The following is a 25,829-nucleotide window of genomic DNA, read 5'->3' as shown; positions in this document are numbered from 1 at the left end:
ATCTGGTCACATGACCCTCCCAAAAGTTTCCACTACACTGTTGTAAGCATCATCACATCAACACGCTCAGCCCTCAGAGTCCAAAAACTGAAGCTAATGTCCCAAACTTCATCTGAGCAAAGGGATAAAGGAAGAAAGAATCAGGAGTCATACTTTGAGTTTTAAAAACAACACAAAATAAAGGCTATGCTTCAGACTCAGGGTTTCTGCTCCGACATTAATTCCCTGGTGGACGAGTAAGTAACACGTAACAACTGAAGGAATCCCTAATAAAGATGAGAAAATAAAACTGTAAACATATTGCGTCCGCTTTGTAGGAATTACCAATCCTACTGATGTTTGCAACTCAAACATACACACAGTTTGCCTTGATGATAGAAAAAGCCCCAAAAGAAAACTGGATGTGGACAAGCAGAAGACCGAGCAAACCGAGAAGAGTCCATCCATAAGCTCACCACAAACCCCTTTGTATTTTAGAGCGAGGTCCCTATAGAGCCTGCACTCACATTGTTCAAGCTGTAATTGAAAGACTCATGGTGAGGGTTTTGTGATTTATAATCCATTTGTGTGTGCGGGTATGTTGATGTGCTGGTCAAGAAAAAGGGTCTGAGATAGCCGTGGCCCACAATGTTTTGGACGATAATCTCAGTGTTAGCGGTGTGTTGTCAGCAGATAACGAAGTATAACAAGACCCAGTTGATTGCAAGAAAAGGGAAACCTGAGACTCTGTTGTAGCAGCATAAACTGTGTGAGGAGTTAGGAGATGGTGATAGCCGTGAGAAAAAAAAAGGGCAGAGTTTCATCCAGCTGAGGACACTGGAGCCGATCTCATCTCACTGTGTGTGAAGGCAGGGCACATCCTGGTGAGGTGGTCAGTCCATCACAGGACAAACACCGAGGGACAGACACACACTCACATGTCAAGGTCCACAGTTAGCATCAAATGCGTGTTTTTGGACTTTAGGAGGAGAAGTACCTGGAGTAAGAAAATCTACTTATGCATGTTGTACTGTGAAGGTACTTGTTGAAATGATGGAATCAAACCTGGATATTCTCACTTTGAGGTGGCAGGCTAACCACTGATCCGCTGTGCTGTACGACTCTGAAGAAATTAATTAATCTGCCAGATCAAGCTAAATTAACATCAATCCAATACAAACTGTGTTTAATTGTTCCACTATCAGATTAAAAAAATAAAATGAGAATTTTCTTGCACTCATCTTCCTCCCGAAGCTACAAAGGTTGATTATAATAAATGCAAAGAGCGGCAGATGTTCCATCTTGAAACTGATACAGGGCAGGATTTCATTAATGTTATATGGAATACCATATTCAGTATAGGTTGTAGAGGAAGATCATGTACACACAGAAGAATCCAGCACCATCTGTTGAAGAGGGCGGATATATACATCCCACTCTTGAGAATATTTCTGGTGTATTGTTCCATTATAGCGGGCTGTAGAGTGGAGAATGAATAAAGGGACGATACAATAGGTGGACAAGTTCTGCAGCTCGGCAATTTGTGTGTAGATCTGATCTTCCAGAGAGTGCTGTGGTTGCAGCTCAGATGATTCTCTCAGATTATTGAACTGTTTGTCTAAATCTTTCAACATTTGTCACAACTGGTAGATAAAATGTTTTTTTATATGTACGGTTTATATACCATGCATATAAACAGTATGCCAATTTTAACAGATAATAACAATAGGCCAATTGATGAAGGTGACCAGAGGTACTAGCAGGAGTCCAGTACATTAATGGAAATAATTTACTATCAGCTCCTTCAATAATATGAGTGTGTTACATCAACATATAATATTTGCCTATTTTGGTATACTTTTCAATCATTTATTAGGTAAATGTGAGGATGCTAAATTGGGATAAATACTAGTATATACTAGAATATTGTGAAAAAAATATTATCATTCCTATTTGTTGTAGTTCTTACTATAGTTTAAACACTAAAGTGTTTCTGTACAAAGCTTCTCTTGTCATAAAATGAGGCGGGGAGAAAGCATTTGCATTTATCTTGCAAACGAGGGATTAGCTGTTCTTAAACATCAGCACCTTTAAACAGAAAACCACTAGAAGATATACTATTTCATTGTAAACATGCACCCATACATTTAATAGTTCATATTTAGTGTATGTTATTTGTAAATAACAAGTTGTATTGTTGGATAGTAGATTTCAGTAATGTAGAGACAACTTTTATGAAGGATTAAAGCCTACGTAGGGATTTTTCTGAACAAGACATTTTGAAATATGTGTGATTTTGATCGGTTTTCCACAAGCTTCTGGACATCTGTGTATCTTTATGCTGAATTCAAAGCTTTGAAGTTTAAAAAATATAATTCAACACCACCTTAGTGCTACAAATTTTAATTGATCTAATGTCTTTGAAAGGGTTAATGTCAATTAACATGAAAAAAGACAAAAATGGTTTACATTCTGTTGAAGTCCTACATGTTTAAGCATACATGAGTAAATAGCTCTTAATAGATTATACATCCTGCATTTAACTAACCACTTATTTTTAAGGGTTTGCTTAAATTATTACGCTATCTTCTATAACACGGCCTAACTCCACTAACACCAAGGTGTGACACGCTTCACCACCGTCATTAGATGAGTTGAAGAAACTCTTAATATTTTACTATCCATAAACCACTTGATCAGCTTCAGTTATTAAACACAGCATTCAAGAACTCCAGGAAAGAGATTGTTTGACAGCGGGATCAAATTGTACTCTCAAAAGAAAAACACATACTGCTATGCAATAATGCGTTACTCCACAGCTATGGTGTTTTCTGTGTGTGAGTGTTGCGTTGAATTTTTTCATACAATTTGTCAGTTTGCACGTGCCTTCGCCTGATGTGTATCTCTTCTGCTGTTTATGCATCAAAGCCGTGCATAATTTGGGAGGCAGCGACACACAAAGACACCAGTCAGCCCAGCAAAAAGTGCCATTCATCTCACTCCTCATCGGTTCGATTCAGACAGCACCAATGAATGAACATAGCTTTGGCCGGAGAAGGAGCTGCGTGCAGAGCGGGGGTGGACTACACTGCTGTCTTCACAGAGCCGCTTCCCACCTCTGATTCTTTCCTCGCATACTTTTCCCTCACCGTCTCTCAGCTCCTTCCCTTTTCATTCCACATAATTACAATATTTCCCTTTGTCTTGTTTTCTTTCAGCCTTAACTCTTCTTTTGTCTGTCCCATTCCTCCTCCCGTATGCTCACACAGATTTGGATTTCTCTTTTTTTGTTTGTGATTTTTTATACGTTTTATTTCTTCTTTCTGTTTCTCATTCATTCCAAACAGGGCCTCGTGCTCCACTTATCAAATTGACAGGCCAATCAATCAACCATTAATCTTGATGTAGCTGTGTTCCTTGTGATAATCAACACAGTGGGTTTTATACACAAAAACACACGTGCACACTGGGGCAACACAGGCCACTTCACTAACTCATAGTGGCTGCTTGAAACGAATTACATTAGTGTCCCTGTAAAGGGAGTGATTCACGGGTAAATCTATTTCACTGTTGCTTTTATCCGTCTTTTATGATATACTTTGTGTTTTGTTGCCGGGTTTTATTTTCTGCCCATGTGTAAGGTCAAACATGACCACTTGAACCTTGGTTCTTTAAACCCAGCTGTCCACGTATGTTTCTCTCCGTTGTCCTTAGTTCCCACTGCGAGGAAGAGAAAGACACACCATTATTTACAGTGCAGGTCACCAAAGCACTCCATAAGCAAATAGATGATAGTTTTATGTGACTGTATTCATGTGGGTCATCATAACCTTCGACTGATGGATAAACACACTGTTCTAAGTTATTAAATAACCCACAGAAGCTTATATATCATCTCGTCTAAGTAAAATATCAGTTACTTAATGCGCAAATTCTTCTGAGAAGAAGAAAGGAGCTGTTTTAGAGAGGAAGTAGGTTTTTTTTTGTTTGTTTGTTGTCGATGCAATGTCATTACCATGGTGGTGACGGCCAGTCACAGTGGTGGTCAGGAGTCCTTTGGTCACAATAAGCTATGATAGAGCAATATAGTCATCCATTTAAACTCTTATCAAAGGGGTTATTTCATGTCTTTGACTCGACATGAAGCCCCCTCGGGTCTTGTAAAAGCAGGGACCATCGATAGTTTTCATATCCTCATATGAGAGGTCATGGGTTTACAGAGTTCCTTTGTGTTTTATGGGGCCAGGGGGACAGCATGGGCTGTCTGCAGCACCGGTATTACCATACAGAGAGAGGGTTAGGGAGAGTTCAGGCAGACCTCACTTCTGCAAATCAAACACATCCTATATTCACGTGCACTCACTTACTCACTATTGACAACACAAGTGGTTTATGTTTCCAGCCATCTGCTTGTTATACTTGCCTCAGTAGTTGTGTGACATCATGGGCTGCACTCACTGAAGAGGAAAGTAACCAACTATTTGCTGAGAAAACACTGTGACCAGCTTGAATACAACGTCCTTTTTTGATTTGGAAAATGTCCTAATTACTGGGTGTCATGTGTAACGTCCAGTATCACTAACATACTAACATGTCTAACATATTCTAAAATTAATCTCAAATGTTCTGTCTGGCCGATCATAAAAATGTGACCTTATTTAAAACACAGTGTCAGAAATGCTGGGAGTCAAAGTCACCTTTGTTCCAGCAGTGACAGCTATTGCTTTCATAGGCCTCATTAAAGTTTTTCTTTGATGTACTTTGGATTAGTGACATTTTTTCCAGACAAAGAAATGAACAATTATTAAGTCATAATTTAATGTTGTACATTTTGCATTAATCCATCCATCTTCCACACAACGTTATTCCTTCTCGGCTTGCATTGAGCTGAGACCAATCCCAGCTGACTGTTTAAAATGATTTAATATTAAAAAGCACGTCTACTGTATCTCACAGTTTTTTTTTTATTATTATTATTCACCATTGTATCAGCTTGCCAGCACCAAAAAATAAATAATAGATCTTCAGATGATCATGATGAGTTAATTCATTTATTCCCAGGGTTGTTGGAGCAGCTCATTGCCATGTTTTACTGAAACTTTAAGGCCTTTCTTTTTGCTATTGGGGCAATGAAAATGTCTTATTGTAACTTATTGTCTTAACTGTATGGCTTAGATATCCACTGTTACTTTATTATAAATTAATGTTTTAAAGCAGAGATATGTTATGGATAGTCGGTAGTAATATGTACAGATTGTTCTTGGCTACAATATCTTTCATTAAATACTGTATACTCCCATTCTGGGTCTTTCTGAACCCTTCAAGATCTCACTGCATTTTTGTGATTATTAAAAAACTCAATGTTAAGTTGAATGATTCAAAATAAAGATGTTCTTGCTAAAGAACAGGAAATGAATAAAAGTTCAAGCCAGGAAGATGTTTTTATGAACCTGGGTCATATTACAAAAGTAAATGTTTCCACATGTTTGTAATTTTATTTATTAAATTCATTTAACATTTTATGTGAATGAATCATTATTTAACTTTCAAAACAGACAGGAAAAAAAGACATATGAAATTTCCTGTAAATATTCTATATTTGTTGGCCCAAATTGGGGAAATAAAAGAGAAATAGAAGGGCTTCCCCTTTTCCCTTAAGCAGATTGAAGGCTATAATGGGAGCTGGTTTAATGCGGATTTGCTAGCACATTCATTTCTGCATATGTTTCTTGTCACTGCAAACACAATTGTAAATTTGTATTTTATTTTCATTTATTATTGCAATCTCAGGTTTGGGATTTGTTGGAGGTGCTGGACAACAGTAAAAACATAATGATTATTTTGTGAATGATTCAGTCTCAACACCCCCACCTTTGCAATTAAGCATATAAGTAAGAGTTTTTTTTCTTTCATTTAGATGATTAGAATTTCGAATGTATCTTTAAAAACTGTCCGTTATTTAGAAACAGATAGTGAGTAAACTGCTGAGCTTCCCTAAAGCAAGAAGTGTGTTTAAGGGGCTTTTGAAATGTCATCATTTTCTGAATGAGACAATGTTTTGTTTTCATTTCAATCACATGTTGTTGTTTTTATATATATATATTGGGTCAAGACATTTAAATCTCCTGACATAAAGCCACTTCTCTTAACCCTTTGCTCCTCAGTTATGCATTTCTGCCACAAGCAGAATAGCAAACGTGATGAAGAAAAAGTATATATGGGTTTGTTTTTATTTGCAGGTTCAATTATCATCAGCACAGCTCATGGTGTGTTTCTCTGCAACCATCCCAGGAACAAACAAACCACTGACTCAGTCCAGCTGACCACTCATAGCAACGGTTACCCAGGACAACACCAATAGGAGCAGATGCCGTCAGGCCGGTCTGCCGAATGACCCCACTGACCTTTAAACCCATTGTTTCTAAAGCAGGCAGTCAGCATGTCTCGTCCAAAATCTTAACTTCTGAGTCTTTACTACTTTCTCTTCTCCTCTTCCCAGGTATAAAGACCTCGTTGTCCCGACTATGGGAGACAAGAAAAAACTGTCACCGGAAGAGAGATGTCGCTGTGTGCTGCAGCAGTCCAAGCTGCAGGGATGGCAGGTGTGTGTTCGGGTCCATGTTCTGAGTCTTTTTCGGTCTCCACCAATAACAAAGGATCTGCCGAATGACTTAATCCCTGACCCTTTGTTTGAAGGATCCCATGGAATCTTAACAACTCGTTCCAGCTGTCCCGCCTCATCATAATTCTGCGCACACACACACGCCCGCAGCAGCACTGACCCCCTCCGCCCCCTCCGCCCCCGTCCTGTCTGCTAGACTGCTGTTGTGTCTGAGTGTGTGACCCCACGGGTCACACGCGCATACGCACTCCTCCACAGCGCCCCGCAGACTCTTTTCATGCAGCCCTGATTTACACACACCACTCCTACAAGTAGCCTGTGTTGGAATGAATTGTGCTATCCGTGGAAGTATGTCACAATCACGGCCCCCGTGCACCTGTTTGACAGTGACCCCTGTCGTTGTCCAAATGCCCCCTAAGCCCAGGAAGTGAGTGCATTGTCAACATGCAAGCCCTCAGCCTGTCCGCACTCCACACCCACCTATTATCATAAATCATTGCTACATCACTGCTCTCCCATCACTCAGCTCGTCACACTACTTGGAGATTTCTAACAGAAAAGTGCCTGTACGGGTCTGCTGGCTATCCCTTGAAGCTAATTATAATGGCAGAGCAGAAAATAACCCTACGTATGAAGTTGGTCACATGACATGTTCCATTTTGTGTTTAGATGGGCAGCACTAAAGTGTTTCTGAGATATTGGCAAGCAGACCAGCTCAACGACCGCTGCTACCAGTTTCATAAGAAGATCATCACCTGTCAGAAAGGTAATATCCAAAAGACACACCAGCACACTTTCTTTGGATTTGTGGGTGACTGTGTGACACCTGTGATGTCTTTATCCCGTCCTGGTGTCTTAGTGGTTCGAGGCTGGCTGGCCAGACAGCGGGTCCATCACAGGCTGTCGCTGCTACAAAAAGAAGAGGGCAGTGTGCAGCGTTTCCTGCAGGGAGCGGAAGACATGGGACTGCGAACCTACGACCAGCTGGTCATCCAAAATGCATCTGACATTGCACGAGAGAGCGACCGCCTGCGCAGCCATGGCAATAGTCTGCTCAACACTCTGGGCACCAGCCCACCCCTCGGTGAAAGGCCTGAGCCAGTGGGCAAGGAGGAGGATCAGCCTGTGAGGAGGTAAAATAGCAAACATCTCTGCAACTCCCACACTTTCAATCCACTCTGACAGCAGAGATTAGAAGTTTCCAGCAAATTAGTATAATCCACATTTTATTTATTGGTAGTTTTTGTTTTTAAACTATAAACAACAGTGATGAGGTATATATGCATAATGTCTTGAGACATAATCAGACATGAAACCAAAGGAGTGGGAGGAAGTTAAAAAGTTTATGTCTTGCAGTTACTTTATATAAACCAGCTTTGTAGCTCACCTGCACGTTTCTTTTAGTATGCACAGATTATATGATTGTGACAGAGACCAATAAGGGATCTAAAATTTAATTTTCTTATGTTCACTCTCCTAATATCCATAATACACATATATAGAGATAAACTGCTATTTATAAATCATATAAAAAGGAATACATCGATTGATTATGTCTCATAACTGCATACTCACATATACACATACACACGCATACATACAGATATACAGTAAATACACAGATACACACGTATATGTAACCACGTTCACAAATACATATACACAAATCTGTAGGGAAATTCTTTAAACTTCAGGCTTCATTTTTAATCCAGAAGAAGAATAGCTAATGTGTGTTTTCACAGTCCGACTGGTTTTACTTAAACAGTCACCTTTCTAAAGGTGTTTGTGTCCATGTGTGCATGTTTTGTTTCTGTTTTGTTTTTTTGGCTTGGGTGTGTCTATTGTCTGCACCTCAAGTGATTAGTGGTGTCATTATCTAAGGTTGTTGTTGCAGACTTGTAATTTTAACTTTCATGATGGATCTTGAGATAATGAGCGACATTATTAGATTGTGTTTATGTGTGTTGAACTTCAGGAACACTGTTGTTATCCCTACTTTACCTCAGTCTAATTTAGCCTATTTAGCGTGTAAAAAAAAATCAAAACAACCTGGAGCACTGTGTTATATGATAAGTAGAAGCTCTTTAGTTGTGATGCTACATGAATGACCTTCATTGAGAAAGGTCATGTTCTATTTGTTGGAAAATGATTACCCTATTTATGGTACCACTTGAATTGCAGCATAAGCAATTCAGCACTAATACGCACACAAATGTGTACATGTGCTCTGATTTATTTATTTTTTTAAATTTATAATATCCTGTCTAATAAATGCATTTATTATCTAAATATTATCTTATTTCCTGTCAAAGAAACAGTAATGGTTGCTTTCTGTTGATTTATTGTGTCATTAATTGTTAATTAATAATGGCTGATGATGAGCTTACTGAACTTTGGACTTCGTTGTCATGAATTTTCTCAGTGAGGCATTCATGGACTTTCTTTGAAAACAAGCCCCCGAATGAAAGTTAGGTCAGCAAAGTATAAAGATTGTCACATTTAATTTCCCATTAAAAATTTTGAACCAGTTATGGTTGAAGCAATAAGATAAAAACATGACTGCAAAGCACCAACGGCAACATAAGACGCATACACACTTATAATATCTGTATCCTCTATGTGTCCTTGTACATGTAACATCTGCTGCTGGAACATGAGACAGAAGCACAGGGGGGTGTCTAACAAGAGATGGGTTGTCAGTATACAGACTGGGAGAGGAGTCATGCTTTTTGTATGTGCAGGGGGGATTAAAAGGGTCTTACATGCACACATTCACCCAAACGAACCTCCTAATTTCACTTCAGGTCTTTAAAATACCCTTCCCCGATCAGCCTGGTGCCCCCACCCCCCGCCTGCGATGGGGACAAGCAGATGGCTCTTCCAGATTAGCTGAGGAAATACCAAACCGGATGTTATCAAATTACAGCAGGGAGATTATATTTAATGCATAATCTCTTTTTAGTTTCATCCTATTGAGCTGTTTCGTTTGGTGTTCATAGAGACAGTTTAGTAATGCATAATTAACTGAATCCAGCCAATCATAGACACAAATACATGATTTAAGAAACTATAGATCATACAGATGGTGACATAACAATTTTTTTTTCTCTCTGCTGTCCCTATTTGTAGGGTGATGGAGAAAAGTGGGAAGATACATGAGGGCCCTGTCAACGGGGGGAACCGAGTGATTCGCCACTTTCGCTCAAGCTCGGTACCCATCCCCCTCGTCATGGAGAATATGTCCCTTTCCTCTGCCAGTCCACCTATCAAATCATCTTTGCAGCAGGTTGCCCATACCAATGAGGACGTGGCAGGCAGGGGAGGCCTTTCCTCCCCTCGAAAGCAGCCTCCTCCCAAACCAAAAAGGGACCCCAACACCCGCTTGAGTGCATCTTATGAGGCAGTTAGTGCTGGGTTGACAATGTCTGCCAAAGAGAGCTCCACTCCAGAGGGGTACGGTTCACCAGCTGGAAGCCCCCCCAAATCCCAACTGTCCCCCACAGACCCTGCAGGTACTTCTACTGCTCTTTGGCACATATGACAGATGGTGTTTCTCTGGTACCTCATTGCTTTTGAATATTGGTTTGACATTCTATGTCTTTTTTTTTCTAATATCCTCAGCTTCATCTAAGCCCCGTCCACATAGTGACGACTACACAACTATGAGAAAGGTGCCACCCCCCAAACCTAAGCGCAGTCCCAACACGAAGCTGTCAGGCTCCTATGAGGACATCAATGCTGTGGCACCTCATCTGCACCAGCTGCGCCCTGCTGACGTAAAACTGGCCTTGCTTTTCCGTGGTGGCAGATATGGAGGATTTGGAGGCACAATGCAAAGAGCGGCCTCTATAGATGCTCCACAAGGGGTAGCACTGAGTTTGTACAAAGGCCATGATGAGGAGGACGTGTACATAGAGATGTTGGGGTCCCAGACACGAGCTCGAAGCCTTCAGGAGCCTCCCGATAGCCCAGAACAAGCAGATTCAGAGGCGGTTTACGAGGAAATGAAGTATTTCCCTCAGGAAGATGGTGGAACTCCTGCTGTGGTTTTGAAAGCAGCCAAACTTGAGGCATTAGGCTTGGGACTGGTGGGCCTTGGGACATCTCCTCCTCAGAGTCTGGAGGCAAAGCGGACACCATTAGGAATGACTGCTGCCATGGATGTAGCTCACTGCCAGAGCTCATCCAGCAGTGGAGCTGCCAAAACTCAGCATGGCAAAGAAGGCAGCTGTGACATCCCTGCCCCCTTCCCCAACTTGCTACCCCACCGGCCACCTCTCTTGGTGTTTCCCCCCTCTCCGGTAACCTGTTCCCCTGCTTCAGATGAGTCACCCCTCACCCCCTTGGAGGTGAAGAAGCTGCCTGTGTTTGAGACAAACCTCAACTACGCCACTGGTCCCGACAGCCCCCTGTCCCCACAGTACGCCCGCCAGAGAGCTGATTCTTCCCCAAGTCTCACTGTCCTCATGCCCGACAAAAAGTCTACGCCTCCACTCACCCCTCCACCGCCACCTCCTCCCCCCAGCGCGCCACCTCCTCCCTACAGGCCACCTTCACACTTTCCTTTCCCACCTGAGGCCGGCTTCCTGGCTCTTACACGAACAGCATCTGTCACCGGGAGCTCAGATTCCCCCAAAGCAGCCTCACACAGGGCAGGTGGGGAACCGCTGGGGAAGCCGCCTCCCTATTCTCCTGCAAAAATGACTCGTCCTGAGCCTCGGAGAGCCCACTCGTGCTCCTCCTCCCCCCTGCTCTTTAATCCAGCCAACGGCAGGCCCCTGACCAGTCCACTAGATGAACTCAACACTCTGTTCAGCTCCGGACGCAGCCTGCTGAGAAAGTCCACATCTGGACGCAAGACAAGAGATGGAGGTCTGTTAGTGACGCTCGCACACATATTCACAGTCTCATTAACGCTCATGATTACAAGCACATAAAACACATGCGCAACATAAGGCAAAGCAAGGCAAGTTTATTTATGAAGCAGCATTCCAACACCAGATATTTCAAAGTGCTTCACAATATCATATGAATGAATGAATGAATGAATGAATGAATTACTCTTTTTTATAAATCTCTACTGGGTTCACAGTACTTAGTTCGATTAAACTTGTATTAATTATTATAAAGTATTATTAAAAAAGAATATTGAAATCACCTCTGTGATCATTTAAAATAAAGCTAACCCAATACCATTTTTAAACATCACAAATTGCATTTAAAGCAAACACAAAGCAATTGTAGCAGCAAATCAATCAACCCCCTCAAGAATGATAGGACGGCCATGGCTCAGCTAGTAGAGCTTTTTAATGTGAGAAGTAGAGGTCCGATTGCCCTGCTGATGTGTCGAAGTGTCTTTGGGCAAGATGCTAAACCACATTTATCTCCAAATGTTGTGAGAGCCCCTCGCATGACAGCCGCAACTACTGGTGTGTGAATGTGTTTGTGATTGTCAGAGCAAATGGGCAAATGTGACTGTTCATGTTAAAGCACATTGAGACCACTGAAGTGGTACAATAAGTGAATGTCACATTTACCAAGTACGATAATGCGCTTGTGTTAGTCCACAGATAACTGGGGCCTACATAAAGACAAAAACAATGTGTGCAGGGATTGTGGTGTGTCCCTTTCTGAACAGTGTACCATCCAGCCAAGCTGACTACATGTGCATTTTGGTGCTTTGTGTAGTCACGCAGAAGCACGTGTCCATTATGTTTTCTACCTCCAATAATAAGTTCATGATCAAAGTCTCAGTCGAGTAGGCCCAAGAAGACTTATAGGGCACATGGCTATTACCGTTTGTATGACAAGAGTTGTCATAGGTATATAACAACCTTCCTCTGTGTGTGTGGGTGAAGCTCTAAGACACATGTTGTGTATTTGAGTGATAAAAAGGTGAAATGCACCAATACCAAGCTCAGTTGGAGTTCTCCTTGCATTGATTCAGGTGTTGCACCCAGCCACCCTCTTTGGAAGCCCATTCTTCAAGATAGCTAATGAGCTAGCTTCCATACCCCACTTAGCATCACGCTGCTCTGGAAATATGTTGTAGCTGTGTTATCACATGCATCAACTCAATGTGGTGCATGCAGAGCACACACACACTGTGACACTGATGCAAAGACTGACCTTTGCAAAAGCAGGACAAACATATTAGTCACATATCTTCAATGAAGTAGGCGGGCTCTCAGGTCAAAGGTTTCAAACCGAGAAAGCGATTGCTTTGTGGTGCTCTCGTGAAAGTAAATTTTCCCACCGAAATGGCATGATCAGAAATAAAGAGGCCCGTCAGAAAAGATAGAAAGTGTGTTATCCCACGGTGTTTTGATCGGAGTCTCTGTTTCCTCGAAGTGTATTAGTTGTGGCTGTGTTAATTATGCATGAGCTGTAGAACAAGTAGAGGATGGGTATCAAATATTTAACAGCTCACTCATGTTCTACTGAGGGGATTGTGACTGCCCAGCAGCAGTAAACAGGACATCCTGGACAATTATCTCAGAAACAAGTTAGGAAATTAAGATCAAGTGGTAGAATTGGCTGTTACTAATCAGTCAATATGCTTGATACTTATTATGGAGCTACTTGTCTCGTGTCACAAACTGTTGTGTCATACTTCAAAACCGAAGTGGGTTCAAACGGCAGGAAGCCAAACTCCTTATAAGAGATGGTATAACCGCAAGTATGCATGCTGACGCATATACCTCACGTGATATCGAGCTCTTGACTCTTCTTCAGCACCTGGACCTGTGCAAGGAAAGTGCAGGCGTCATGGAAACACTGTGTCTGACAGGGGAACTGGGCGATGGGGTATTTTGAGTGGGCAAAGCAATGCGGCTCTCTTAGATCCGAGTGCAGCGGGATGCCGATGGGATTAACAGGACGGACTACTTCCGTTCCCTCTCAGCTGCTAAATGACTGAATGTGATACCTGATGCTGGGGAACTGGACAGGGGTTACAGCTGCTATCCTAGACATCCCTGTGAAGAACAGCTGACTCTCCCGCTTCCCCCTACCCTCCCTCAGCTTCAGGGAATGAGAAAACCACAGGATTGCCAGGGGAAGGAGGCAGGTGGTCCTGGCAGACCTCAAGTAATCAGTCTCCAAAGTCACCTCGTACATCAACTGCAACATACAAAAATCCTAAAATGTAATATTTGAAATATCCATGCCCAAACACTCACCGTGACTCAACTTTAGCAAATGCTTTCTCGCTGGGTTTTTGTTACTCTCTCACACACACACCTATCCCATGGGACCCACAGTGGACTTTACTATGCTTATATTTAGGCATCCTGTGACTTGGAGCGAGCAGCAGGAACACATTCCTGATCGGGTACAGCAGCTGATGAATTCCCATTCACGCAGCCACACACGTATGTGGAGAGTGAGAGAGCATGTGTGAGCTTAGGAGCAGGGGGCAGCCCCACCTGGGGTCTAGGCTGGACATGTAAAATCACCTTCCAGCCAAACACAGCTCTTTCATTTACTTTTATAGTAGTAAGCACATGTGCAGAAATGGATCGCATTGGTATTTAAAAGATCCTGGAAATTAACACTATGTACAGTTGCAATGTGCATTTTAATGGATTGTCGATTCTATGCAGCGGCGTGTGAGCTATCTGCATCCCCGTGGAAATGTGTGCTCTGATGATATTGGGCATGACGGAATGTAAATAGTTATTAATTTATATGACATATGCTGATATAGTCTCCCTTGTTTCATTCCGACCAGGATTCAATTCTAACATCAATCTACCAGGGAGGGAAGACTGTGGCTCGGCCCCCACGTCACCATCTCTGCAGCTCCAAGACAAGAACGCCAACAACCACTCTTCCCACCCCCCAAACCCCACCCCAGTGGAAAACGGAAACCAGATTTCTAATGGTATCAGTATTTGTTTGATTTACTCCACTGCACTCTGTCACACAGTCTTGGGCTTGTAGAACATATTGTGCGTTACACTTTGCAGCGAATTTTGGAAACTTTTCAGTAGAAACTTGGCAACCGTAACTTCCACTGTCACATTAGTGAAACATACATTGTATTGGTCTAATTCTTTTGGCTCCCACCTGCTACAACACATTTATGCACATGCCATGTTGGTGTGTAGTTGTGCATGTATATGAGCCGTGTGATGGATGTCTCCACTGTGCAATTTTCTGGGAAGATGGGAGGGATAGACCCTCCCTGTGGTTTACACATCCTTCCTTGCTGCAAAATTATGTTTACTATGCTGGGGTATGGGGGGGGGTCTAAATTGATCTAACCCACATAGTGATGAAAGCAATTTCACAAGCAGCCCAGCCCAAAAAACATCCAATACATGGCTTTTGAATCTAAGCAAAACAGAACCAGCACCTCGGAAGCAATTCACTCTCAATTCAACTCTCTGTGTGCCTCACACTAAAATCTCACGGAATGCCAGATATCTGGTGTTTTCAAAATGAAAGACAGCATTTTTATTAGCTAATAAGCAATCATTTACATTTCTTGTCTGTAGTTATTCATATGCTTTTGTTTTAACCCATCTAAAGCTATAAAAACTTCCTGTAACATTCAATATAGTTTTAATTTTCTTTCCATGGTTGCACTTATATAAATTTACTCTACCTTTAGAGGATTGGTCAGTGCAAAATGTTAATATAGTTTGTTTATATCTGTGCAGGTAATTAATCCCCCAGGACAGATGAGGCTGCATACTGTACATTTACCTATTCACATACCCCAATAAAACATTAGATTATCTCTGCAGTGGAAAGCCTCCGTGAAAGCAGATAAGACATGCAATTGGAAATGGAGTTACAAAGAGTGAAATTAAAATTACATTACACTGTCAAATAACGTGCGGAATATAAAATGAAAACTACAGGCCTCATATAGTTGCAACCAGAAAATAATTACAATTTTCCTAAAATGACTAAATACAATCACACAATACAATAGTTTCTTTCCAGTTGATTACTTGTGGAGTGTTTAAAAAGTGAGTCTGTGTGCTTGCGTGTGAAAACTTCCATCCACTTGAGTGTGGTTTGTAATGTGTTTCTCATTGTGCGTGTTCAGGGTCACTGGAGGATGAGAGTCACGGCAAGTCAAACTCCTCCAGCACCGCCTCGCTGCACAGACACATGGACAGCCACCATACACAGGTAAACACACAACTGACAACTCTCAGTGTTAAGACTACCATGTAAATAATTAATATTTTGATAGTAAAGAGTGCCGTTTCCCCGTATTGCGAGTTTCCTGAATGACAACTGATGTAACACACATTTTGCGTGTTATATCTGCCACTCAGACACTTCTGATTGCCGGCAAACACTCTGACACAATTACAGCACATCGATATAACGGTTGTGGATTTGTTTACTGTTTAAGTTGATGGGAAAGTGCCCCCCTTCAAACAGCATGTATCACTCATGACACGCGAGCTTTTTCCGGCTCTGCAGACGGGTGTATGGTTACAGGATTGAATTTGTTGTCCTGCTTCCATCTCACACACATGTTTGAATGCACAGACACACACACACACACATGGCTTTGTTACCTTGAACTGGTAATGCTGTAATGACCAGGGAGATCCACTTTAAGTGGAAGAGCCTGATTAACGCTGGAATATAATGAACGTGGGTGTTAGTTAATTGTACAATTATTGGAAAAATTAACATGTTGTATATTTACGATGAACAACATGGACGATCAAACCCACCATATCAGCCCAACAATACAGAGCCTGATTATTATCGGAACTGTTCTGAATAAATATTTCATCTTGATCATTAATCACGTGAAATATCTTTAATTTCCTGATTGATAGACAAAACAAAACACCTAAAAGGCCACAATACTTTGCATCAACGCCATATAATCAACTTACAACTATATATGTATAACCTCTTTAGATCATTTTATCCCCAGTGCAATGGAAATATTTCCGCAATCAGGATTTTAAGAGTTTTTCATATTGTTATCACCTGCTAACAAAACTGCTATGAAATTTTGCCTTTTCCTAAATTATGTTCTGACCAGCAACTGTTACCCAGCTGCTCAGCTACAGACAAATTTATTCATTGTAGTGACAGCAGCTCTACTCTAACATTGACTATAATTCCATTTGAATTTGTATATAACAATAAAATTGACACATTTCTACTGTTGTGATAGAATAGAAACATGATTGAACCACCATTAAAAGTTTTGAGAAATGTGGCAATAACATATAGCCTGGCACACTAACAACAATTTTAACAACACATGGTGAATTTCTCCAGCGAGACAGCCACATTGAAATTATTGTTTTACAGATTGTCTCACCATTGCGGCTCTACACTTTTATCTGAAAGTCATCTTATCAATTAAAAAGCCTAAATAAGAGTCTCATTTGAGTGTTTATGTGCCATGCAAAGTACTGCAGCATCTTCTTCTTTGGGGAGGGCTTCTCTGAACAAAGATTCATCAGATGGAAACTAATTGAGATTCATCACAGATTGCAATAGTGAGTGACTGAGTGTCAGTGTCAGTGGTGCATGAAGCAGAAGCCTGAGCAGAGGACAGAGCGTCCCACTCTCAGAGCAGCTCAGGGCGCACTGTTGATAAGACGACTCCACTCGAGATGCGAAGGCACGCCGTGTACCCACTTCACGATCATCGGCGTGATGAAAAGTTCTATCTCTGAATTCGCTGCTGGGCTGAGTTCCCCTTGTTTGTGTATGTAGAATAAAATAGTAATTTGCCAGCAAACCCCACTTTTGAAGTCTAAGACAGATTCCAGCTGCGAATGTGAGCGTCCACTTTCCACCCAAATGACTCTTTTTCTGTCTCCTCCTTCTCTCTCTGTGATTCGAATGAGCTCTCACGCCCTCCTTTATTTTCCAGAGGGGTCATCTCAACTTTTCTCCCTTCGGTGCGGGAGCTGCCCTCTAAAACAGAGAGGGGGCCAGTGGGGGGGGGGGGGGGGGGGGGGTCACTGGAAGCACTGTCTACATGTAGGGCTGTGGTGAGTCTATGTCATGTGGCGCCGCTCTCCACCCTTTAATAGCAGTGTTTTTCATAGACTCAGTGTGCAATCGTGACGCTAATTATTCTCATTTTGTCCAAAATTGGCCTCATAAGTTTTGTAAAAGTCTAAATTAAAACTCTGAAAAATGCGCCTTTCTGGGATATGAAAGATAAACATCCTGTAGGAAGGATTCAAGAAGTTTTAACTTGATCCTCGGTGGAGATCAGAGCTCGTGCAGATGTGAAGTTCACTGCAGGTCACAGCAGAACAATATTTGGTGATACTTTATATGAAGGCCTGTTGTATAATGCGTTGTGAGTACAATCATATGGCATTGTAAAGCATTTATGATGCTGTATGAAAAATGCCACAAATGTGTGTGACAGCTTATGACAAGGCCCATAAAAGAATGTTGGTTTTGTTAACGCTTTGCTAGTGATAATGTTTCATGCGTCCATGGCAAAGTGACACCAGTTTATTACGGAGCAATATAAAATCCTAGATTGTATATCATGTTATAATACTTGAATGCTTGTTTAGATTAAGTAACTGTTTGACCAAAAAAGCTGCAGAAGCTACGGGAAATGTGCAATTTGTTTTTTTTCTTCGCTTACAGCAATCTTATACGTTCATAGTATCTCTTAATTGTATCAAAGCATCATATAAATGCTAATAACTTGAAATATCAGTCACTTCACCTGGAGTGCATAAAGTAATGCTTGTTTATTGAACATTATTCTGCAAGTGCTGACAAGTCTGATAAAGTTCGTTTTTAAAGCATTATTAAGGGATAGTTAATTTACTGATTACTAACTTGAATTTGCTGAGTGTTAGAAATATTTTTTTTGTAACTGGTAGTTACAACATAATATCTAACCCAGGCTTTCAGATTCATTCATATAAAACTGTTCTCACTTTGCCTTTGACTTATGAAACATACAAGGTCTTACCACATTAATTCCGCCACCTATTATCCTTTATGAATCTTATAATAAGTAGTCATGGATAGTCATGTACGTTTATAGCCTGAATTTATTGATGCATTATAATGGTATACCAGCACCCTCATAAAGCATTATACTGTTCATTCAAAGTGTTACCAAATGTTCTTATGGATTGTTTGAATGAGTTTATTCTTGAAAACCACTGCTTTAGCATCAACATTATTTTGGTAGTTTCCTTGTGCCTTCTGTTTATCATGTTTGTCGATGCAAACATTCAGATCCTCAAACCAGTCGTTGTGCTGCTTCACCCCCCTGTTTTCTCATTTTTCATTTGTAGAAAGAAACTGCAGCTTGTGGATTCACTTTAAATACATCAATATGAACAAAGCCTGGTAATTACATGTGTTCTCTTGTGATTCCGTCCGTGGTTTGGCATTTGCTTAAGCCCAGGCCAAATAAAAATGAATGCCAAAAGTTACTGCCATGTGTTTTACTCTAAACAAGCACTACAACTCGAGCTGCAGTTTTTTATTGTTGATTCATCTTTAAGAATTTTATGTTCCTGAATCTATCTGTTGAATTTCTTTTCAGCAAATTCTTTAAAGACTTGTTCTCTTTCTGTAGTCGTCTTCCTGACGCGCCTGATATTATCACTGTGGTCGACACACAGCTTCCTCTTGTGTGTGTGTAAGTTATGACCAAAGAAACACGCAGCGAAACACGGAACAAGACATGGGCTTTACTCGGTTCCTTAACGCGTGACACAAGTTCACTTCCATGGGTTCATTCAGGAGATGGGAACATTTCTGTGACCCAGAATGCCTTTCAATTAGCTGCATTCCAGACTGTGTTTATGGTGGATTTGCAGAACTAATGGGATAAATGAAAATGAAAGAATGAAGGAACATAGGAGGGAGGTGGGCTGATTTAAGAATGAATGGAGTAGTTTGTTTTGATCCCCGTTGTGAGAAGACAACGGGAGTCTAGACTGAAAACGGGCTTTTAAATAGGTGGATGCAACAAAGATTTATATTTTTGTTTACCTCTCCAGACATTGTGTTAGCAAGATGAATGGGAGTCCTCACAGCTTCAAAACATGTTGCACTTTCCCAACTTGGGCAGAGAATAACTTACTGCTTCTGCATGAATCCACCGAGCCTGTCCCGAGATATTATCCAGGAAAGAGCTCATACAAGCTGTCGGTCGTCAGAGACCACTAACATCGCTGCCTTTTTGCAATTTCTCTCTTTTTCTACTCATTGCACGCTTTGATCTCATCCTCTAGTCTGGAGAGAGAGAAAAAAGAAATGGATTTCATTTATAGGCTACTAAGTGGTCTCACAGCGCTTTATGCTGTCAGGCACATTTATAACACATTCATGCACATAGTGAAGCGCCAATGGAGAAAGAGAAGCCCTGGAAGGTGCTCGCCCTCAATCAGGAGTAACTTTGTTTGCAACGCGTTGCCCAAGGACAGTTCAGCACAAGGAAAAGCAAAGCCCCGGATCAGACCGCCAATGTCAGGATTAACCTACAATCTGATCCACAAAAAGTAAATATATTTATATATATATATCGATTTTAGAATATCTCGTCCACAAAACTGCAACCCTGGACAACTCTAAAATTGACCGGCTGGACGGCTCGCTGCCTAAAACCATGGTCCATATATATTTAGTGTAGTATCATATGGCTTTGTTTCTCTTTATTTATTATTCTCTTAATGGTAAACAAACTGTGCGCATGGCAATATATTTTCAGGAATTACTTTTGAAGAAAAGCTCAGTTGGAAGCCGTGTATAAATATCCTCAAGTCAAAATTTGCAAAAAATATTGGCATAATGTGTAAAATCGGATCAGTATTAGATCAAAATTCACTCAACTTATTATATAACTCCCTCATTCTCACTTCAGAAAAGGGCCATTAGGCTCATAAATCAAGCTGATTGTTATGCTCCAACAAATCCTCTCTTTGCCATATCAAAACGCTAAAAATACACAATATTGTCCTCCCTTAATACACAAGCAAGTTTTTGTGTCAAATATACTTTGAAATCCTTCGAATCAATAATGCTGAAAAAATTTATCATGGCTGATAATGAAATATATATCTTGTGTTTTTGTGTCAAATATACTTAATAATCCTTACAAATGCGTCAATTGTACTTTGAAATCCAATCTTTCAAATCAATAATGCTGAAATAATTTGTCACTGACGACATGGCCGGAATCACATGGACGAGATGTCCAGGGTTGCAGTTTGTGGACGAGTTCCTCGTGCACCACAAATCTCATTCTGTTTGTGAGCAAGCATTTGCACTGACCACTAGTCATTCGACATTATCATACAATTACCATAACATTGCTGTCCCATTAGCATGTTGGTGGAGATGTTTGTACCCTCCCCCCAAAGCCTTCATAAGTGTTAAAAGAGGGCCACTCATTCAGATTTCCTGAGACAGGATAAATAAAGCATAAGCTTTAGTTGTAGACGCCTTTCCAACTGCAATGCCAATGAATAGAAATTACACTCAAAAGTAGAGATGGATAATTAATAAGATGCTGCATATTATCTTCCTGATTCTATGGCAACATAGTTAAAAAATAATTAATGTAATAAGTGTTTTAGATTCTGTAGCGTCAAAAACTAGTGTGTGCGTGCCTGCCTGCGTGCGTGCGTGTAAAGTCATGCATTGCAGAAGGACACGGTGTTCCTTCTTGTCTACGGTTCCAGTAGCTGGTGTTCCTATCTGGCGCCAGAGCAGAGAATAGCCTGGCAGGGAGGTGTAAATTATGGATTAGCTTCTTGAGTATTGTACTCGTGCAGACAGTCAATCTTTAGGCGTGTTCATGTGTCTGCTGTACAGTACATACAGTATAGATACACACAGGGATGAGCTGTGTGTGTGTGTGTGTGTGTGTGTGTGTGTGTGTGTGTGTGTGTGTGTGTGTGTGTGTGTGTGTGTGTGATATACACGTGCATGCATGCACAATCGCCAGGGTTGAAGGGCAAGGTCTGAAAAAAACTATGTTTCTAAATCAGCCATGCGGGTTGAGTTGGTGTACAAAACATATTTATTCCTTTCGGCATCATCTGTGAGAAGTACAGCACAGTCCCTCCACACTTGAGGAAAAATGAAAAATAGAAAAATTAGCACATCATCAGTATACTTGGAATCACGCTGAAAACAAAAGATGCTTTCACTGGGGTCAGCTTCATTCTCATTCCCCACCGTTTCCCCCCAATAGCCAATTCCCTGCAAAGCACAGCTGGCAACATTTCAGGCATAGCGGTGATTGTCAGAAGACACAGTGACTGACAGGTCGAAACATTGTTATATCTGTGTTGCCACATTGTGCTTCTATTTATCACAGCCAAGTAACATGAGCATTATTCATCTGCCATATACAGCATGCTACCAGTAATTAAATGACTGTAACATTCTAAGTGGATTATCCGTGTCACTGCCAGTAAGAGTGATTGTGGATTCAGATCGGGAAGTTAGTACACCTACAGAGCACATCATAGTTGCCTAATCCCCATGTGAGATTGCAAAGATGTGGGACATCTGCTACCTGCGGAACAATGTGATCACTTATGGACTGAAATGTCCATATAATTGATGAATATTCACCATCCACTATTTATTTATCAAAGTGTCAGGCAATTTATCTTAAGCCCTTCTTAAATTCTTCCCACAATTTGTGCAGATAAATACACTTGTCTGATCAAGTAAAGATTTGTGTGTACAATAATAGGCATAACTTTATAGATGGGGGATCATGCCTGACCATAAATTAACACGCAAAAAACACATTTTCTTTCATAGATAAGGATTAGTTTAAATGTGTACAAGATCATATAACTATATAAATGTACACCACCTAACATGATACATAACATTTCCTTATTTTATGATGATTTTATGCATCTGTTTTTCCATACATGAAAAAGAGACGCAAATCAAGATGCTATTCTTATTGTGGTGAGAGGCATTTCCTCAGCTGGTCCCCCATGATTTTTATTTGCATACTTTCTTTCTGTGTTGTGCCACTTTTTAGGTCTTGCAATGTTTTGTGAAACTCTTCTGATGCACCAATGTGTTAACTTTTTTTCTACAACACGTCCAGATCCATAGGAACACACTTCATGCTATACTTGCAGTGGCTCAGGGCTAATGCATGCAAAACAGTTTTTTTCAATAATCTTTTGCGTTATTGTTAACTGATCACAATCTAAACACACACAAACTGAAAGGAGAATCTTTTTGTGCGAGCATGTAGTGGAGGCCCTCATGTTTTGTTCATGTCCACTATGATAATTTTCATGTTTGGTATGATCATTATACACACCCATCTTTATTAAAAATGTCTAGGACTGGTCCTTTTATTAAATTGTTTCCTTCAATCTGATCCGAAGTTACTGTATGATTGATAATTTCATTAAGTTGATCCTTATTAGTATGGTTCAATTAAGACCATATTTTAATTATGAGGGATTAATGTTATTTTTTTTTTATTTTTTTAATTGGTCTGGTTTTGAGTGGGAACATTTCAGCTTTCAGAAATCACATCATTGTTCTAATACACATCACACATAAGTCCACTGAAATTACATTTTATATATGTTGGCCATTCATGTTCACTCAGATCTGAAATTACAGCAATTATACTCAAGATTGAAAATATGCCCTTGGTTTGCCTTTAATTTACATTTCATATGTAGAGAGCGTCTTCTCTCTGCTTGCTTTCTATGGAACTTAGGTGTCCTCTGATGGTCCAGAAACATGCATTTGAGTTTGATAGATGGCTCTAAAATGCCCTGGAGCTGTGAATGTGTGTGTCGCTCTGTATATTTGACCTGTCCAGGATGTACTCTGCCTTCAACTAGAGTCAGCCGGGCTGAACTCCAGCGTCATGTGACCTTAAGCTGGGTAACGCAGTAGAGAAGATGGATGGACAAGTGGATAGATGAACTGATTTCAATGTTTAGTAAGCACTAGGAGACACGTGGATGGAAGACATAATGGCTTGTAAGAAAAGCATTATTCCGCTTTCTGTTGTTTTCCAGGGATTTGTTGAACGTTGGAGAAAAATGTGCTATCTGTATTCCCTTTGAATTTCATCTGTGAGCACTAAGGAATGGTTTCTTGGCCTTTAACCGCCCATCACCTGCCTCTATTACACCCCCTCCACCTTCCACATCCCGGTTTCTAATCTGGTGTAGATCATCTTTGCTCAGGCCTGTTTGCAGGTACCTCTGACTTTGGAAGATTGGAATTCCCGTCTGATTGATTTAGCTGGATATTGACTCGCAGATGACGGATGATGTCGTCTATAAAGAGTGTTAAGACTGTGTGTGTGTGTGTGTGTGTGTGTGTGTGTGTGTGTGTGTGTGTGTGTGTGTGTGTGTGTGTGTGTGTGTGTGTGTGTGTGTGTGTGTGTGTGTGTGTGTGTGTGTGTGTGTGTGTGTGTGTGTGTGTGGGCGCGCACGAGAAAGTAGAGAAGCCACTTTCAGCTGCTGAAAGACGGACCTTGCTGTAATTTCCAGGATCTTCCTTGAGGGGAATTATATGAGCTTCCAAAACAGATTCCGCTGACTGTATTAGTATCCAGAGGAAGTGTTCAGTTTTGAAATGACAGACGGGAATATGGAAACGAGTCACAGGAATCAAGAGGAAGGGTTTTCCCCCTCAGTGTTTTCAGTTGGGTTTCAACAGGAAAGACCTTGTGTCACATACTTGTTACATTTATTGTGTGAATAATGAGGAAAGTTGACCCAGTTGAAGAAGAGAAACTTCTCCCACTTCGTGGTGAAGAATTGGACAAAATTATACCTTTTTCATTTGTTTTGCATCATGCTTTTTGATCAACCATGACAATGGGATCATTTTCACAATGCTTCAGGAAGATAAGATTGAAGGTGTAGAGTGTCTATGTTTATTTTGTGTCTGTCTTTTGCAGTCATAGTTTGGTCCTTCCAGCATACATGTCTACCCCAAATTGGTGTCACCTGTGCAACCGGTGCTGAAAGTCCTCATGTGCTCATATAAATGGACATGTATTTTTTTAAAAGAAATGAATATAGGTTTTCAATTCGGTTTGCCTGAAAGTTGTCAATGAATACATCTGGACATTCATGATAAGAGTCATCAATTATGATGAGACAGTAATCTGCACCAATTGGTTTCCTCCTGCTTTAATCAGACACATTTGCTCCAAATAAGATCACTTTCAAAATATTTCCACATTTGTGTTTAGTCAAGAAAGCAACATGGGAGGTCTAAAAGGAAGAAACTCAACTACATCGGGGACAATGGTGGCCTCAATGGTTAGACGAGTGGTCGGGCTTCAAATCCCTCTCAAGGTTGAAACAGTTTGCTGGAGCAACTTGGAAGCAAACATCATTTGGAATAGTTTCAGTATTTACTTATTTTTTTTGTCGCCTATGCACAAATCCACATAAAGTCAAACAAACCATAAAGGTTGACATGTATGCATCAGCTTCCTACCATCTGTCAAATGTTATGGCTTGTTCTGTGTTCTGAATGTGGACGTGTTGGTTTTAACTCCGCGGCTCACACTGACTTCCCATCCCATCTCTGTCCCAGGTGTTCCAGCGGCTACGTCTGTCTAAAGGGGACGAGAGCGCGGCTCTGAGGCAGCTTCTGCGATGGCGGCGAGCGCAGTGTGAGGGGCAGGGCTACTGGAAGCACCGCCCTCCTCAGTCCCCGCCTCTGCCCCCCACGCTGCTCTGGACCAACAGGAAAGCCTCTCCCTGACAGGGGTTGTGTGTCGCAGTCAGTCTTGCTAGATTCGATGTACCCGCCTCCTTCATTCACTATTTTGGTTTCAGCCAATAATTACTATGCTCATTGACAATGCCGAAGCTCCAAGCCGCAAAGCACGGGCGTAGTCCTGGGCTGAAGATTCTGCTTTTGCAGAAGATGTCCAAACCTTTATGACAGCTTAAGAACATGCGATACGAAAGTGATCTCAAAATATTCGAATATTTCTGAAACAAATGTAAGAAAGATTTAATTTAATTTTCAGCAATGAGAATCTTAGTCACTGCTTGCACACGACAGAGCTCCGCCCCCAAAACATGGTGCTGACTATACTTGACGTGCTGTGATGTCCCCACGAGTTTCTTGTGTGTGCACACCTCCCCGAGTCTCAGATCTCTGAAGTTTACAAGTCAACAAACGCCTATAATAACCTCTGGTTTTCAGCATGAGTGTACTTGCTTGAGACCTTTTTTTCAGGTACCCAGCTCTCACTTAGCCT

The 25,829-nt window shown here is 41.1% G+C and overlaps 1 protein-coding gene across 1 annotated transcript in view; it reads left to right on the top strand.

Moving 5' to 3' along the window:
• Nucleotides 1-25,324, top strand: part of myo16 (myosin XVI) — a gene marked incomplete at both ends in the record, with an annotated part of 92,905 nt that extends 67,581 nt beyond the window's left edge. Inside the window, 8 exons of the mRNA XM_080478118.1 lie at nucleotides 6,479-6,581; nucleotides 7,271-7,367; nucleotides 7,461-7,734; nucleotides 9,731-10,113; nucleotides 10,223-11,473; nucleotides 14,334-14,486; nucleotides 15,663-15,748; nucleotides 25,154-25,324. Of these exons, the coding sequence (XP_080334244.1) occupies nucleotides 6,479-6,581; nucleotides 7,271-7,367; nucleotides 7,461-7,734; nucleotides 9,731-10,113; nucleotides 10,223-11,473; nucleotides 14,334-14,486; nucleotides 15,663-15,748; nucleotides 25,154-25,324 (2,518 nt within the window). The remainder of the gene's footprint in view (nucleotides 1-6,478; nucleotides 6,582-7,270; nucleotides 7,368-7,460; nucleotides 7,735-9,730; nucleotides 10,114-10,222; nucleotides 11,474-14,333; nucleotides 14,487-15,662; nucleotides 15,749-25,153) is intronic.
• Nucleotides 25,325-25,829: the final 505 nt, after the last annotated feature.

The sequence above is a fragment of the Lipophrys pholis genome (assembly GCF_963383615.2).
Source record: "Lipophrys pholis genome assembly, chromosome: 13".
Classification (NCBI taxonomy): domain Eukaryota; kingdom Metazoa; phylum Chordata; class Actinopteri; order Blenniiformes; family Blenniidae; genus Lipophrys; species Lipophrys pholis.
This window is presented reverse-complemented; position numbering and strand designations above follow the sequence as displayed.